Here is a 14,470-nt window from a genome sequence, read left to right on the forward strand (position 1 = left end):
AAAGTTCTTTGTATGTGGGGAGAGATGATGAAAAAAGCTAAATTCTCATCTTTCCTATTGGTAAGTGAATAGATGACCTATAAATATGGAAAATCAAGAAGTAGCAGTATAGACACACAATTTAGAGATACAATAGTCAATACCAAAAGAATAAGCTAAGAAATAAATGTCATCATCTCTGCACAGAAGGGAGGTAAGGCCTATTGGTTTTTCTTAACAAGTCTTGTGATTCATGAAAAAAAATTAAGTAAGCAAAACATTGACAAAGAATAAGAAGTGACATAGCATGAAACAATTTAACATTCATAATAATAGTTTATAGTTGTCAAGCACTTCCTACGTGCCAAGTACTATGCTAAGTGTTGAACGTGGGTTATCTCTGAATCCTTACTTCAGTTGTATTAGATAGACTCTTTTTTTAATGCCTATAACCACATGAGAGAATTAATGCTTTGAGAGTATATTAGCTCTTTACTGCTGCATGATGAATTACAGCAAAAGTTATCCTCTGGAAACAACAGACGTTATTACTTCATAGTTTCTGTGGGTCCTTGAGCAACTTGGCTGGGTAGTTCTGGCCCAGTCTTATGGGGCTGCCTTCAAGGTGTCAGCCAGGGCTACTGTCACTTCAGTTAAAACTCTGGAGAGAAGCTTCCAGGCTCATGCTGTGGACCTCTTCAAAGGGTTACCTCAGGACCTAGAAGTCGGTTTCTCTGAAAGCAGGTGCTCCAGAAGAACCCGAGTTGGAAGCCATGTGTCTTTTTACAACCTGGTCTTGACAATGACATCATCTTCTGTCAGAAGCGGGTCAGTAAGTCTAGACCACACTCAAGGGGAGAGCGTGAATTCCAAGAGATGCTGATGAGTTATCTTAAAGGTTGCCAGGTGTGTTATCAGATGTGTGACACACACCTTGGTGTGTTATCAGGTTTAGGCCAGGTTTAAGCTATATGTTATGCTCAATATGCAGGGTGCAAACTGACCCTCCCATGGACCCACAGCTTCAGAAATGGTGTATGACTGCAAGGGAGAATTACATGAGTACAAGGATCACCTTGAATTTACTCTAATTTATACAAAGTCAAAGGCTCTCAAGCTTTAGAACTTTATTTGTAATGAATTATTTGAAGCACTCCTCACACTTGATCATGTCAAACTACAGCTTCGTATTCCTGGGCTGGGACATTAGTCACAGGGGCATGGTAGTTAAGGTGAGGAGTTAGTGCTCTATCTTTAAAACTGTTAGGGGCCACTGAAGTGTTTTCAACACAGGAGGATGACATAATATTGGACGTGTACCTGCTGCTCTGAGCTACATTATTTTGTCTTAAGCATCAGACAACATTCTACTTTCTCATGTGTGAAGCAGCAGATCCTCCTTTCCACCCTACCAAATTCATTCATGTGGGTGTAATGAGATTTATAAATTTCTTTTACTTTCAGACTGCTCAAAGTATCCCATCTCAGGACAGCTGTGTCTGCCTCTCTCTGAGCACATAAAGATCTTTATGGCTGTAACCAGGCTACGAGCTTTCTAAGGCACAGACTCATTGCCACATCCTTGGTCTGTTGTTCGGTGGCCACCACACTGTTGACATATATGAGGAACTCAGTAAATGCTTGTTAAGTCAAAATGGACTAAACTTGATTGGGCACCTACTATATGATGGTTATTGTGCTGAGTTCTGGGTATATAGAAATAAGACCATGTCATTTTACTTTATAAATGAAAAGTCATGACTGTATATTCAGTTTTACATTCACTAATCAAACATTTTGTTATTGAGGTATAGTTAATGTACAATGTTGTGTTAGTTTCAAGTGTACAAAAAAGGGATTCAGATATACGTGTATGTATATATATATATATAATATATATATATATATTATTTTTCAGATTTTTTCCCTTATAGATTATTACAAAATATTGAGTATAGTTCCCTGTGCTCTCCAGTAGGTCCTTGTTGGTTATCTATTTTATATTTAGAAGTGTGTACATATTAACCCCAAACTCCTAATTCATCCCTCCACCTCACCCTTTCCCCTTTGGTAACCATAAATTTGTTTTCTCTGTCTGTGAGTCTGTTTCTGTTTTGCAAATAAGTTCATTTGTACATTTTTTTAGGTTCCATATGTAAGTGATATCATATGATATTTGTCTTTCTCTATCTGGCTTACTTCGCCTAGTATGATAATCTCTAGGTCCATCCATGGTGCTGCAAATGGCATTATTTCATTCTTTTTAATGGCTGAGTAATATTCCATTGTGTGTGTGTGTATATATATATATATATATATATATATATATATATATATATTTATATACAACATCTTCTTTATCCATTCCTTTGTTGATGGACATTTATGTGGCTTCCATGACCTGGCTATTGTAAACAGCACTGCAATGAACATTGGGGTGCATGTATCTTTTTGAATTAGAGTTTTCTCCAGATATATGCCCAGGAGTGGGATTGCTGGATCATATGGTAGCTCTATTTTTAGTTTTTTAAGGCACCTCCATACTGTTCACCTTAGTGACTGCGCCAATTTACATTCCCACCAACAGTTTAATAAGAGGGTTCCTTTTTCTCCACTCCCTCTCCAGCATTTATTATTTGTACATTTTTAACTTTTGATCTCCCACTGTGAGTGTGGCATTCTGCTAGATGCTGGAACACAGCCTCACACTACACACTGCCACCACTCTTAAAGATTCTGTAACTATTGCAGGAGACAGAACAGTGTATGATGCCCTAGCTTCACAGCTGTGCAAGTGTAGGGGAAGGACAGACACATCAGCATAGGGAAGGGCTGTTTAAGAGGGAAGGGGAGACATTTTGGAGGATGTAAACTCGGAGTTGTTTAGAAGAATGAACATTAGGATGAATGGAGGATGCAAGCCCATCAAACATTGGGGCACTAGTTTGTTAAGGCTTGGGGAGAAAGTTAAGGTTATAGGAGAAAGGAAAGAAATCACAATTGAAAGTAAATATAATAAGTAGAAGTTACTGATCCTCCAAAGGGATATGCAGAGCCAAGCCAAATTTCTTCTCTGCTGCCTTTGTGTCTTTCCAGCCCTCTATGAGCAATCCTGCGAGGTGTACAGGCACCACGGCAACACAGCTGGTTTCTTCTACATCGACTCAGATGGCAGTGGGACCCTGGGACCTTTCCAAGTGTACTGCAACATCACAGGTAAGGGTGCGGAATTCCTACTCACCCTTCATGTCACTACGTGATGCAAAGGGAAATCCACTGGAAGGGGACACTTGTATAAATAAAAATTTAAAGGACCAACTTCAGGGGGGAAATGGTATTTAGGTAAATAATAGGATTTAGCAGCTAGGTTATTTTCATGAGAGAAGAAAACCTATTAATGGTCTTGACAAGGTTCCACTGAACCAAGAATTAAATATCAAGCATTTTCTGCAGGGCTGAACAAGGTCATGTCTCTCTTAAAATGCAAAAACAGAAAGAGAAGGAAAATAACCCAACAGACAAAAAAGCAAAAGTTAAAATCAATAGAAAGCCCTGATTCAGGAAGTGGGAAAGCTTGATTCAGGTCTGGCTCTGAGGACCGTGTGACTCCGAGGGTCACTGTGAGCTTCAATTCTGCATCAGTGAAATGGAAATAGTAGTTCCCGCCTCTTAGAGTTGTGAGGATGAAACAAAATCATCTGTATTGCTGTAACTAGCCAGGGTAGTTATCCCACAGATGCCTAACCAAAACACTGAGCTATTTCTATTTTCCCTGGCAATCTCATAATATCTTGCCACTTTTTTCTAAAGTGCCTACGGACATATTAAGAACCAATTATTACATGGGTTTAGAAGCAGCATGTGATCACTAATTTATTCTTAAAAAAATAATTCCACACCCCAAACCTGATGTAATATTTATTTAAAAATATAGCAATGCAAGCACTCCCTCTGTTTAGAATGTCAGCTGGCACATACACATTTTTTTTTTGTTTGTTTGTTTTGAGCACTGGCCTTCGGAGACACCAGCAGAATCATGTAGTGAAGAAGAAAAGTAGGAACCTATTAAGGCTCTTTGAGTCCTCAGGCCCCAGACTTCGCTGCAACAGGGTGACCACATCTGTGGAGGTCTGTCTATAGTCAGACATTGTCCTGGCCACACAGGATATGCAGAGAAATAAGGCATAGTCATTGTCATTCATGAGGCAGTAAAATCAGGGAAAATAGCATGCAGTATCACAGGTAGAAATGCAAGCAAGCCATTGCCAAAATGGTGATTGAGGACATTTAGCAGTAATTTGCCCATCTGAATACAAAAGGCCACAGGTTTTCTTCAGAAAATGCTAGTTACATGGAATTGGATGTCATTTCATTTCATTTCCATCATACTTCATCTCTTCAAGATGTATGCTAGCTGCTTCTCAATAGCCCTATAACATAATTAGAAATCGCGTTGCTGTTTTCTTTTCATGGTTGTGCCAGCCTATAATGTTCAACAACCTGGTCAAGAAGTAAGTAGGCTTCTCCGTGGATCTTGGTTATTTTCAAAATTAATTAACATATGGCTCTCTGGGGAATCATGCTAAAAATAGACTTTGCAGACCCAGAAATTCTAAATTCAGTAAATGTACTTCTATTGAGCTTTCCAAATGATTCTGATGCAGTTTGTCCCCAGTCCACAATTTACAAAAGAAGGAGAAAGTGTTTTGCTTGCAGAACAAGGCAAAGGAGATCAGTGCCTGCTGAGTGATGGGTATGACAAATAATAAGAGGATTTGTGGTAATGGCATCAATGATTCAGCTCCTACCATCTTTGGGAACTGAACTGAGAGTTTACAAATACCATCTCTTTAATTCTTGGCAACAAAAATATGAGGTGGATATTTTTAACTCTATCTTACATAGAAGGAAAGAGCACATGAGAATTTCATGACTTGCTTGAGATAATAAATCCTGGGACTAATAGTCAAGACTCAGGAAGCAAACAAGACCTTCTGGTGCAGCAATAATCTATATCACTAAAACATTAATTGGATACTTTGTATTGCTTATGTTTTGCTTGAAGCCATGCTTTTATTTTTGTTATAAAAATAATCAATGCTAATTATGGAAACTTTAAGGAAAAGAAGAAAAGTCTGAAGAAATGTTAGTCACCTACAAACCGCAATCCAGGGATTGCTATTTGATTGTAGAATTTCCTTGGGACTTTTTGCTATGAATGCATATGTGTGTTTTTCTATGAATGTATAGGTTCTTAAATGTATATTTTTACACCATGCATTTAAGACACAAGCATAGACATCCTACTTTCATTAAAATATATAGTTTGAAATTAAAATACATACATTAAATATAGCTTGACAAATTTAACTCTCCAAAATAATGTAAGTAGAATGACACTGATTCATAGATCTCATTTACATGAAATGCTCTGCCTCTCTTTGGAAAGACTTCTCTTGGGATTTATGTTTGATATTTTGTCCAGGAATGGCTAAAGATGAATGTTTATGTATATTAAATGTTGCCGTTTTGCTGATGTGATGCTGAAGGCATCAGGACCTCTGGTTATGTCCCAAAATTGATAGGGTGCGTTGTGCACGACTGGGGATTTCTTTGAAATATGCTTTTCTGGTCACATGCAATTGCAAACTATATAGGTGTTTGGTTTTGTTTTTGTTTTCCTAAAATACCTGTAAAAGTAAAAGCAAACTTCTGTGTAGGCGAATTATATCCATATTTAGCTGAAAAACATTTTTAATGCCTAAATATAACGATAATGAAATATGTAATTTTTTATTTGTCAGTATTAACTGTTCTTAAAGGTGAGTGACTTACGACACTAGGAAAAGTGTGACAAAGTGGTCCAGGGAAGAGAGGAAGGGGGAGGGAGAGGAGGAGGGAGGGAGGAGAAGGGGAAACGGAAGGAGGGAGGAAATGGCCAGAGAAGACTTGCTGTGTGTTTAACTCCGGTTTCTAAGAGCACAAAGCCACTGGTCTCTGCACTTTACAGAGGTATTCCTGGGGCATAACACAGAGAGTGTAAACCAAGCTGGAACGCAGGGAACCTGGGCTCTCTCTCTTACTGCTCTTTGTGCCAGTTGGCTGGGTGCTCCCAGCCTGGCTGTGCATCTCAAAAATAAGGATCTGGAGCTAAGTGGGCCCTCAGGCCTCCCTCATTTAGAACTCCCTGAGAGATCATTTGAGGTTCCAGAGAAAAGGAGAAGTTTCCCCTAAGTCTGCAGATACTTGCAAATGGATGTCATGAGGGTAAAGGGCGGGTTTTAGTTGTGGAAAACTGTAAATCTGAATCCCAGCTGCCTTGCATCTCTCTTTACAGTGTACCCTGGGGGTAGTTCCTCATTTCTATAGGTGAGGTGGCACCTTGCCCCTCCCGGGAGATTTAAGTCTGTGCATCTTACCTACAACGGGGTGATCCTGGAGAGATGAGGGCCACGAGTGCTCAGCGAGCAGCTGCCCTCTTTGGTGTAAGGCAGTGTGATCTCTGCATGGGGACAGTAGGACAAATTATAGGAGTAACTTAGGGGGTGATTAGGCTTATAGGTAAAGTGGACTGAATCTAGGCTTCTACAGGTTTCGACAGGGTGCCATAACCCAGGCTGCATTCTGACACTAGGGGGTAGAAGAGAAGGATGAGAAACATAGAGTTAAGTTTCTTCAGGAATACACACTTGGCCTACTTTTAACATCTCTAAATGATGTACAATTCATTTCAGCTCAATGTAAATTTGCACATTTCAGGCACTGCACAAACTGCAAAGGGTACACAATCGTGTCTGTCTTCGTCTCTTTGGGCTGGTCTAGCAACATTCCGCAAATTGAGTGGCTTCCAAAACCCCAGGAGTTTATTGTCTCACAGTTCTCGAGGGTAGAAGACCAAAATCAAGGTGCCAGCAGGGCCACAACCCCTCTGAAACCTTTAGGGGAGTCTCCTTCCTGGCCTCTCCCTAGCGTCTGGCAGTTTGCTTGACCCGTGGGTGCTCCTGGGCTCCTAGAAGCAGCCCCTCGATCTCTGCATCCCTGGGACTGTCTCCCTGCTTCTGTGTGATTACATCATAGTGACATTTTCCCCTCACATGTCCGTGTGTCTGTTTCCTCTTTTCTTATAAGGACACCAGTCATGTCGGCTTAGGGCCCAACCTAATGGAGTATGACATTATCTTAATATGATTACATGTGTGAAGAATCTATTTCCCATTAAGGCCTTGCACATTCACAGGTACAGAGTGTTAGGTCTTTAAGCGGTCATTTTGGGGGACACAGTTCAACACATAACAGTATTATTTCAGTCTCCTCCACAGGCTAATCATGGAAAAGACACAGCAACAATTAAATTATCTTGACAAGGATAGCGCATGTGTAGTGTGTGTTGAGAGCCCACAAGAGGGGCACCTAAACCAGCCACTCGTGGAAGAGCTATCAGGCAGGCAGGAAACGTCGCTAAGAGCTGGATGGAGGGTAGGAACTGTCCAGAAGAAGACACAAAGGAAGGCATTTCCAGGAAGAGCAAATGAATGTCAGGAACAAGGTTCCAGGGTCCCTTGATCCTGCACGTTTGTGGGGACCACCCAACTCACCAGGATGAGTTGCTAGTTTAGAACACTGAAAAATGCATGTACCTGAATGACTAGAAAATAAAAAGATCACAGTGACTTGATTAGGGACAAGCAGAAGTTTCTGAAGATCCATAATCTGAACTATAGTTTCCCAGCAAGGAAATCGGCTATGTTAATTCCAGGGAAAAGAAGATTTTTTTTCAATTTAATTTAGTTTTTACTTTATATTGGAGTGCAATTGATTTACAATGTTGTGTTAATTTCAGGTGTACAACAAAGTGATACATATATCCATTCTTTTTCAGATTCTTTTCCCATACAGGTTATTACAGAATGAGTAGAGTTCCCTGTGCTATACAGTAGGACCTCGTTGGTTCTCTATTTTATATATAGTAGTGTGTATACGTTAATCCCAAACTCCAGTTTTTATCAGATCATTCTTGAGCATGCCAGACTATTTAGGTGACCCTGAAGGCAAGATGAGCAACTTTCTGAGTACCAACAACAAGCCACCATCCTCAGGTTATACACGGTCTTTAGCACTGTTCCCCTCTCTGGAGGACCGGATCTGGCTTACATTAGGGACTGTTTACAAAGAGATGAATGTACAAGAAGAAATTATGGGAATATACTGTACTATAGAGCTAGTAACAAAGGAGATGTTCCCACCATCAGGCCCATGGAGGGGAGGGGAGGGCAAATACACAGTTATTTCCCGTCTTGATGGATACAATGCCGTTTCATGTATCTAGACCTGTACAGCTATCATCAGGCATTGCAAGAAGTTTGCAAGGACGGTTTAGTCAAATCTTGAAAGCAAAACTTGTTTTCCTTCTCAAAGAGCTCCTAATGCATTTGCAAACCACCTTGCAAGTTTCCATATCTTAACATTCTTGCTATTATGAGGCTCTGTTTCTCACTCCTTTGGCAGCAGGCTCTGGCTTCATTAAAACTCATCAAAGCATGCATAATGGAGTAGGCAGAGAAGCTGCAATTAAAGTCTCTCCAATATTCCTGTACATAAGTATGCAGTGGGATTGCAGGTAATAGATTATCATCCAAGTCACTGACAGAAAGAAAGGAATGTGTCCATTCAGTTTGGTCTAAGAGTTGTTGGCCTTGCTTCCCAAAGTTAGAGCAACATCACTGAGTTTACAGTTTTATGTATGGCCTGCACAAGGGTATGCGAGTGTACAGGAAACAAGAGTTACCCATGACATAGGATGAGACCACTTACTTATGGCACATTTATTTCTCCCTAAACTTCTTAGTGCATTGTTAATTTTCTGCAGCTTTATTTTACACCCAAGAGAAGTAGAATTCAATTGTTGGTCCCATGTGCATTTGTAATTAAGTTTTGTCTTGGTATCTCCTATTGGCTGATTTCTACCCCCGAACACTCCACTGCTAACACACACACACACATACACACACACACACACACACACACACACACACACACCCCAAAAAGGAAGTATTAGCTTCCATTGCCCTGCCAAATTCTTCTACAAGGACAAGCTGGGCTCAAGTTCTCAAGTTTGTTTTCTTAATCATATTTTGGATAGCCATCATTGCAGAAGTACTGTTGCCAAAAAATTGTGACTTGATTACAGGCTGTAAAACTGTGCCAGATATCTACTGGGCACAGGACTAGTTCAAGATGCATCACTGTGAAGTAGCTGGAATATTGTTCTCTTTTTACAAATGTGCTAATGAGGTTAGTAAGTTATACGAAGAGGATTCCAATTAGAGCCATCAGATCTAAGTTTTTTGCTATGTCTGGTATGCAGTACTTCTTATAAAAGGGGTCTAAAGCATGGGAGACAACCTTCTTCTATTTGAATCATTATGCATTGGTTGTCTGCTCTGGCCAGGCACTGACAAGGCACTGAGGATATAGAAGTGATTAAGACACGGTCCCCCAAGTCCACAGAATTTATTATCTCATGTCCTTGTGGTAAGAAAACACCCGGATCTTTCCCACTCTGATTCATAATTCACACAACAGCAAGAGTGATGCTTTAAAAACAGATCTGACCATGCTTCCTCATCCCCTTCCCCTTCTACCTGTGCAAACTCCAAGCTCCTTACTCATGGCTTACAACTTTTGAAGGACATTGTTGTATAATGTGTTCATATGCATTAATTAAAAGTCTTAGGACAATGTCTGGTACTTATTACATCCTCCAAATTATGATCGTTATTATCTATTATAATTATTTAGGGGCCACAGACAAGGCCCCTGGTCTTTGTATTTCAGTCTCTCCCTCTGTACATGACGGGTGATGACAATAGCTTTTTATGATTGGTATCTAGTCAAGTTAAATGAGTTAACATTTAAACAATGTTGGAGAGTGACTGACACAGAGCAAGTGGTGGAGAAAATGTAGGTGTTTCTCCTTCTCTTCTTCCCCCTTCCTTTGGAAACATGTCGCTTCTCTGTGGGCAGCAGGTTCAGATCGATCTGGACAGGAGACCACAGGCTGTGTCCCTGTTAGCCCAAGCATCCTTTCTCGGTTGAGACTCGCTCATGGGTGACATACGCATGGTGGCTCGCTAGCAGTTTAGCCAGTTGGAATAATCCTTGTGTTGTTGCTTCTATTCCAGAGGGACAATTTTCTTTCTGTAAATCAAGTGTTTTCCAGAGGACTCTTTGGGGCTGAAGAATGGTCGTTCACCAGCTTAGAAGAGGGAAGCTTTTTTTAAATGTCTGTCTCCCTGTTTAATACATCATGCTGTCAGCCAAGGCGTAGGGACCACATAGAGCTTCCAGAAGGCTGGTCTCTTAGGTGAAGCTGGGGAGTGGATCTGCTTGTGTGGAAGGCCCAAGTTTTAAAGGGGTCTCTCTGGACTGGCGGCAGGTGGCATAATCTCTTGCTAAACTGGGCCATTAAAGAAAACTACTAAGTCAAAAAGCTGTAGCATTACCCAGAAAGTAAAGCACTGTCACCTTTGAATTGCCATGCGTTTTCACAGGCACTTAGAGAAATGCCTTTCACACCAGCTTAGCATGCCGGTTGGCTCCAACCACAGGGGGTAAGGACAGGAGTCTCAGCACAAGGGTGGGGAGAATGATTGCAATGTGATTTCCATTGACTTATTTGCTCATTCATAAATTCACACCCCCCTTTACTAACATTTCTTGAATTCCTTTATTAAACTCTCATTTATTTACTCATTCTTTAATTCTCTCATTTATTCATTTCCACAATTATTTGTTCATGGGTTCCGTTACATTATTCGTTATTCAGCTGGCCATCCAGGATAAGCCACTTAAATAAAATTTTCAGCACTGATGGAGATAAGCCCTAAGGTTTCAGAATGGATGCTTGTCTTGTCCTCAAGGAGCTCACAGTTCAGAAAGGGAGTCAGACTTTGTAAACAGATATTTTCCGCCTGGTGTGGAAGATGGAATAGAAGCCAATAGATGGTGCAGAAAGAGTACAAAGGACACGGTGGTTAAATCAAGGGACATGAGGAGACTGGGGACAGTGCTCAGAGAAGATGTGCTTGAAATGCCCTCTGAGCTGAATCTTGTCCTAGAAACACCTAACGTTTAATTGAGCATCTGTTTGTTGGAGATGCCATGCTAGGCATTTTACATCCATGAGGTCATTCAGGTTTTCTAGCAATCATGTGAAGAAGGTGCCATTCTTTCCATTTTATAGGGAAGGGCACTGAAATCTTGAGAGGCTAAATAGCTCGTCCAAGTTCTTGCAAGGAGCGAATAGTGAAGCCAGCAGCTGGGTCTACATCTGTGATTCCCGTGCCTGGGTTCCTAGCCCAGGTGACACAGATGCTCTAAGGCAAACAAAAAAAGACCCATGTGTCCACCCTTCCTCTGGCCTGTGCTGCCTCCATCCATCGGTCAGTGCCACAGTGGAAAGCTCTTCAAGGAAGTGACCCTGAAGGAAGGAGGTCTGTATCATACTTTCCTGGAGCATCACTTTACTCATTTATCAATTGGGATAATTATATCCACCTTTCATGATTTTCTGAGCATTCGATGAGAATTATATGAAACAAAAGTTCTTAAATTTTATTTCTCTGCAAAATGAACTGACATGAATGTTTAAAATGCCTTTTCTGAGGCCTATTCCCAGCAATGTTTATTCAGTAGGTTTAGGACAGCGATCAAAAGTAACATTTTTAGCAAGCACCTGAAGACTCTGGACCTTGGGAAGTATCTATATAAGGTGATTAGCACAGTGTATGGCATTTAATGTCTCCTTCCATATCCGTCTCCCCACTTCTAAGGTGGTGGGGGGACTGGTCAGTGACTAAAAGAGCTGTTCTTCTTAAGACCTGAACACAAGACTTATCCTGACCCCTTCTTGATGGACTTTTCACAGCACATTTTTATTGCAGATACCTGGCGAGCCCTTCCTCTTGGTGGGTGGGGATCAGGACACAGTCCAAACAACCAGTATATATTCAGGCTCCCCTGTGTTCTGTGCTGTATAAGCCACTATAAACCACCGACCCTTGTGCCCTAGGACCTCATACTTAACTTCCAGCTCTTCAAGCCCTTCCATTTAGGCCATCCTATTCCATATTTAATTCATCCAATTATCCTGTAGATACTCAACAGCCATGGGATCCTGGGCATGTTCACTTCTGTGAGGCTCAGTTTATTCATCTGCATAATGGGGACGATCAGTCACTCTTACCTCAGTGGGTTGATGTGCAGATTAAGTAAAGTTAAATGAGCAATGTACCTCATATGCTCAGTACAATACCTGGCATTATCTAAGAGCTCCGGAAATAGAGATCACGATCACCCAGCTCCATCATCATAGGAAGATCTAAATGCTGAAGGAATACAGAGGCAGGAGTGATCAAGTAAAGCTTTGCTGGAGACATAGGGCTTAGGTATGAAGTTGAAAGAGAGGTGTCCCAGGCTAGGCAGAGAAGAGAAAAGAGGAAAAAATCTTGATGAGCTCAGCGGTGGTATGGGTGTGGCGATGCAGTGAGCTTGTAACGAAGGGCTCTTTGCCTCCTTTGAGGGCTCCTGGCTCACCTGTGTGTTTTAATACAAGATTACCATTGGGCAAGCACTTTTCTTGATCAGAAGAATGAAATAACAAGTGGGAGTCAAATGTGTCTCCCAGAAAGCTTGCTTGTTTTTGCTCACTTTTGCTCTGAGCCCAGGATTCCGGGGAGAGATAATGACTAAAAGTCAGTCTAGACCTTCCAAAGAATTTAAAAAGCCCAAGATGTACTAGCAGCTTGTGATTCCACATTCTGTGAAGTAAGGGAAGCAGAGGGACCCTTTGTCTGGGAGTCTTTTTTTATAACTATTCACAGCAGGTGAACTCAGGTCTCAGGAGCGACAATCAGCCTTTCCTGCTCCGGGCACAAGAGTTTGTTCTATTTGTATCTGCTTGTAAAGGGAAGCTGGTAAGAGACATTTGCTGGTTAGACTGTCTGTGGGGACGGTTCCACACGGCTTTTTCCGTGCCACCTATGAGTATTCTGTCCAACTCTCATGCCTTTTATCCAGTTTTATTCTTCTGGAATGTCATTTCCTCACCTCCTTCTTTAGACCAAGCCCTCATTCTTTTCTCCTATGACTGTCCTTTGCCCATCACCATTCTCAAGGCTCCCCCTTGAATCCACATAATCAACAAACATCTCTCCAGTCTAGCATTGGTGGTAAGAACTTGTGCTTGGTTTGCATCCCAGCGCTGACACTTCCTAGTTTTTTCAAGTTACGTGATCTAGGGAGTTACTTGGGCTCCTTGTTCCTTAGCTTCCTCCTTTGCCATTAATAACAGAACCTATGTATGAGGTTGTCGCGGTGGTTTACATGAGTTAATCGTTGTAAACTATAAGAAAAAAATTCCTGGCATTATATACCCAATATGTGTTAGCCTTAATTATTTTCATCACTCTGTTACCAGAAACCTTGACACTGTTTTCTTGGTGTTTCTGGGGATACAGTGATGAAAATAATAACTAATAAATTTTAGGAATATATAACACCGGGTGCCTTCAAAGCACCCCTGCAAATTAATTCAACAGCAATAACCGATACTTCCATTTGAATATAGATGGGCTACCATGGTGTGAATGGTTGAATTTGATAATAGTTTTTGCTTTGGTCCTTAGCTGTGTGTGTGTGTGTGTGTGTGTGTGTGTGTGTGTGTGTGTGTGTGTGTAAGGGCACGTGCACACGAGTTTGCTGGGACAGAGTAGGATAGTTTTGAGCCTTTTCTACATGTGAAGCACTGTGTCAAGCACTATCTTATTTCCCCAAAGATTTTATTCTGAAATATCCAAACCTACAGAAAAGTTGAAAGAATAGTAAAATGAGCATCCATAGGCTTTTCACCTAAACTCTCCAAATATTAAATTTTTACCCCATTTGCACACAGTTGTGCTACTCTCATCCGCCCCCTTCCTGTCCTTCCTTCATCCTCATATAAAATGTTTTTTTTTTTTTCTTTTTCTGAACTATTTGAAAGCAAGTTGTGGACATAGTGATAATTTAAACATGAAGACTTCACTTGCATCTCCCGACAATAGACACTATGCTATATAAGCGCAAAAATAAAACCATAAGAAGAAAATAAACATCACTTCAATGAATGTTATCTGGTATATAATCCATCTTGTTCCTACAGTGTCTTGTATAGCAGTGTCTGTTTTTCTATTTTTATTTGGATCTCAAGCAATGTCCATAGGTGGGATTTAATCGTCCTGTCCCTTTAGTCTCTTTTAACTAGAAGGGCCCGCCCCCTAACCCATCTTGTTTTGTTTGCTTTTCATAACAGGCATTAAGTTTTTGAAGAATACAAGCCAGTTGTTAAGTAAAATGTTCCCAGGGGGAGCAGGTTGAGGGAGGGGTGGATTGGGAGTTTGGGATTAGCAGATGCAAACTAGTATATATAGACTGGCTAAACAACAAGGACCTA

General features: G+C 40.9%; 1 protein-coding gene across 2 annotated transcripts in view; it reads left to right on the forward strand.

Moving 5' to 3' along the window:
• CNTNAP5 (contactin associated protein family member 5) overlaps window positions 1–14,470 on the forward strand; it is an 876,608-nt gene that overhangs the window by 604,707 nt on the left and 257,431 nt on the right. For both annotated transcript variants that reach the window (XM_032637306.1, XM_032637307.1), the window contains exon 12: window positions 3,076–3,195. In XM_032637306.1, the coding sequence (XP_032493197.1) occupies window positions 3,076–3,195 (120 nt within the window). The remainder of the gene's footprint in view (window positions 1–3,075; window positions 3,196–14,470) is intronic.

The sequence above is a fragment of the Phocoena sinus genome, chromosome 7 (genome assembly GCF_008692025.1).
Source record: "Phocoena sinus isolate mPhoSin1 chromosome 7, mPhoSin1.pri, whole genome shotgun sequence".
Classification (NCBI taxonomy): Eukaryota; Metazoa; Chordata; class Mammalia; order Artiodactyla; family Phocoenidae; genus Phocoena; species Phocoena sinus.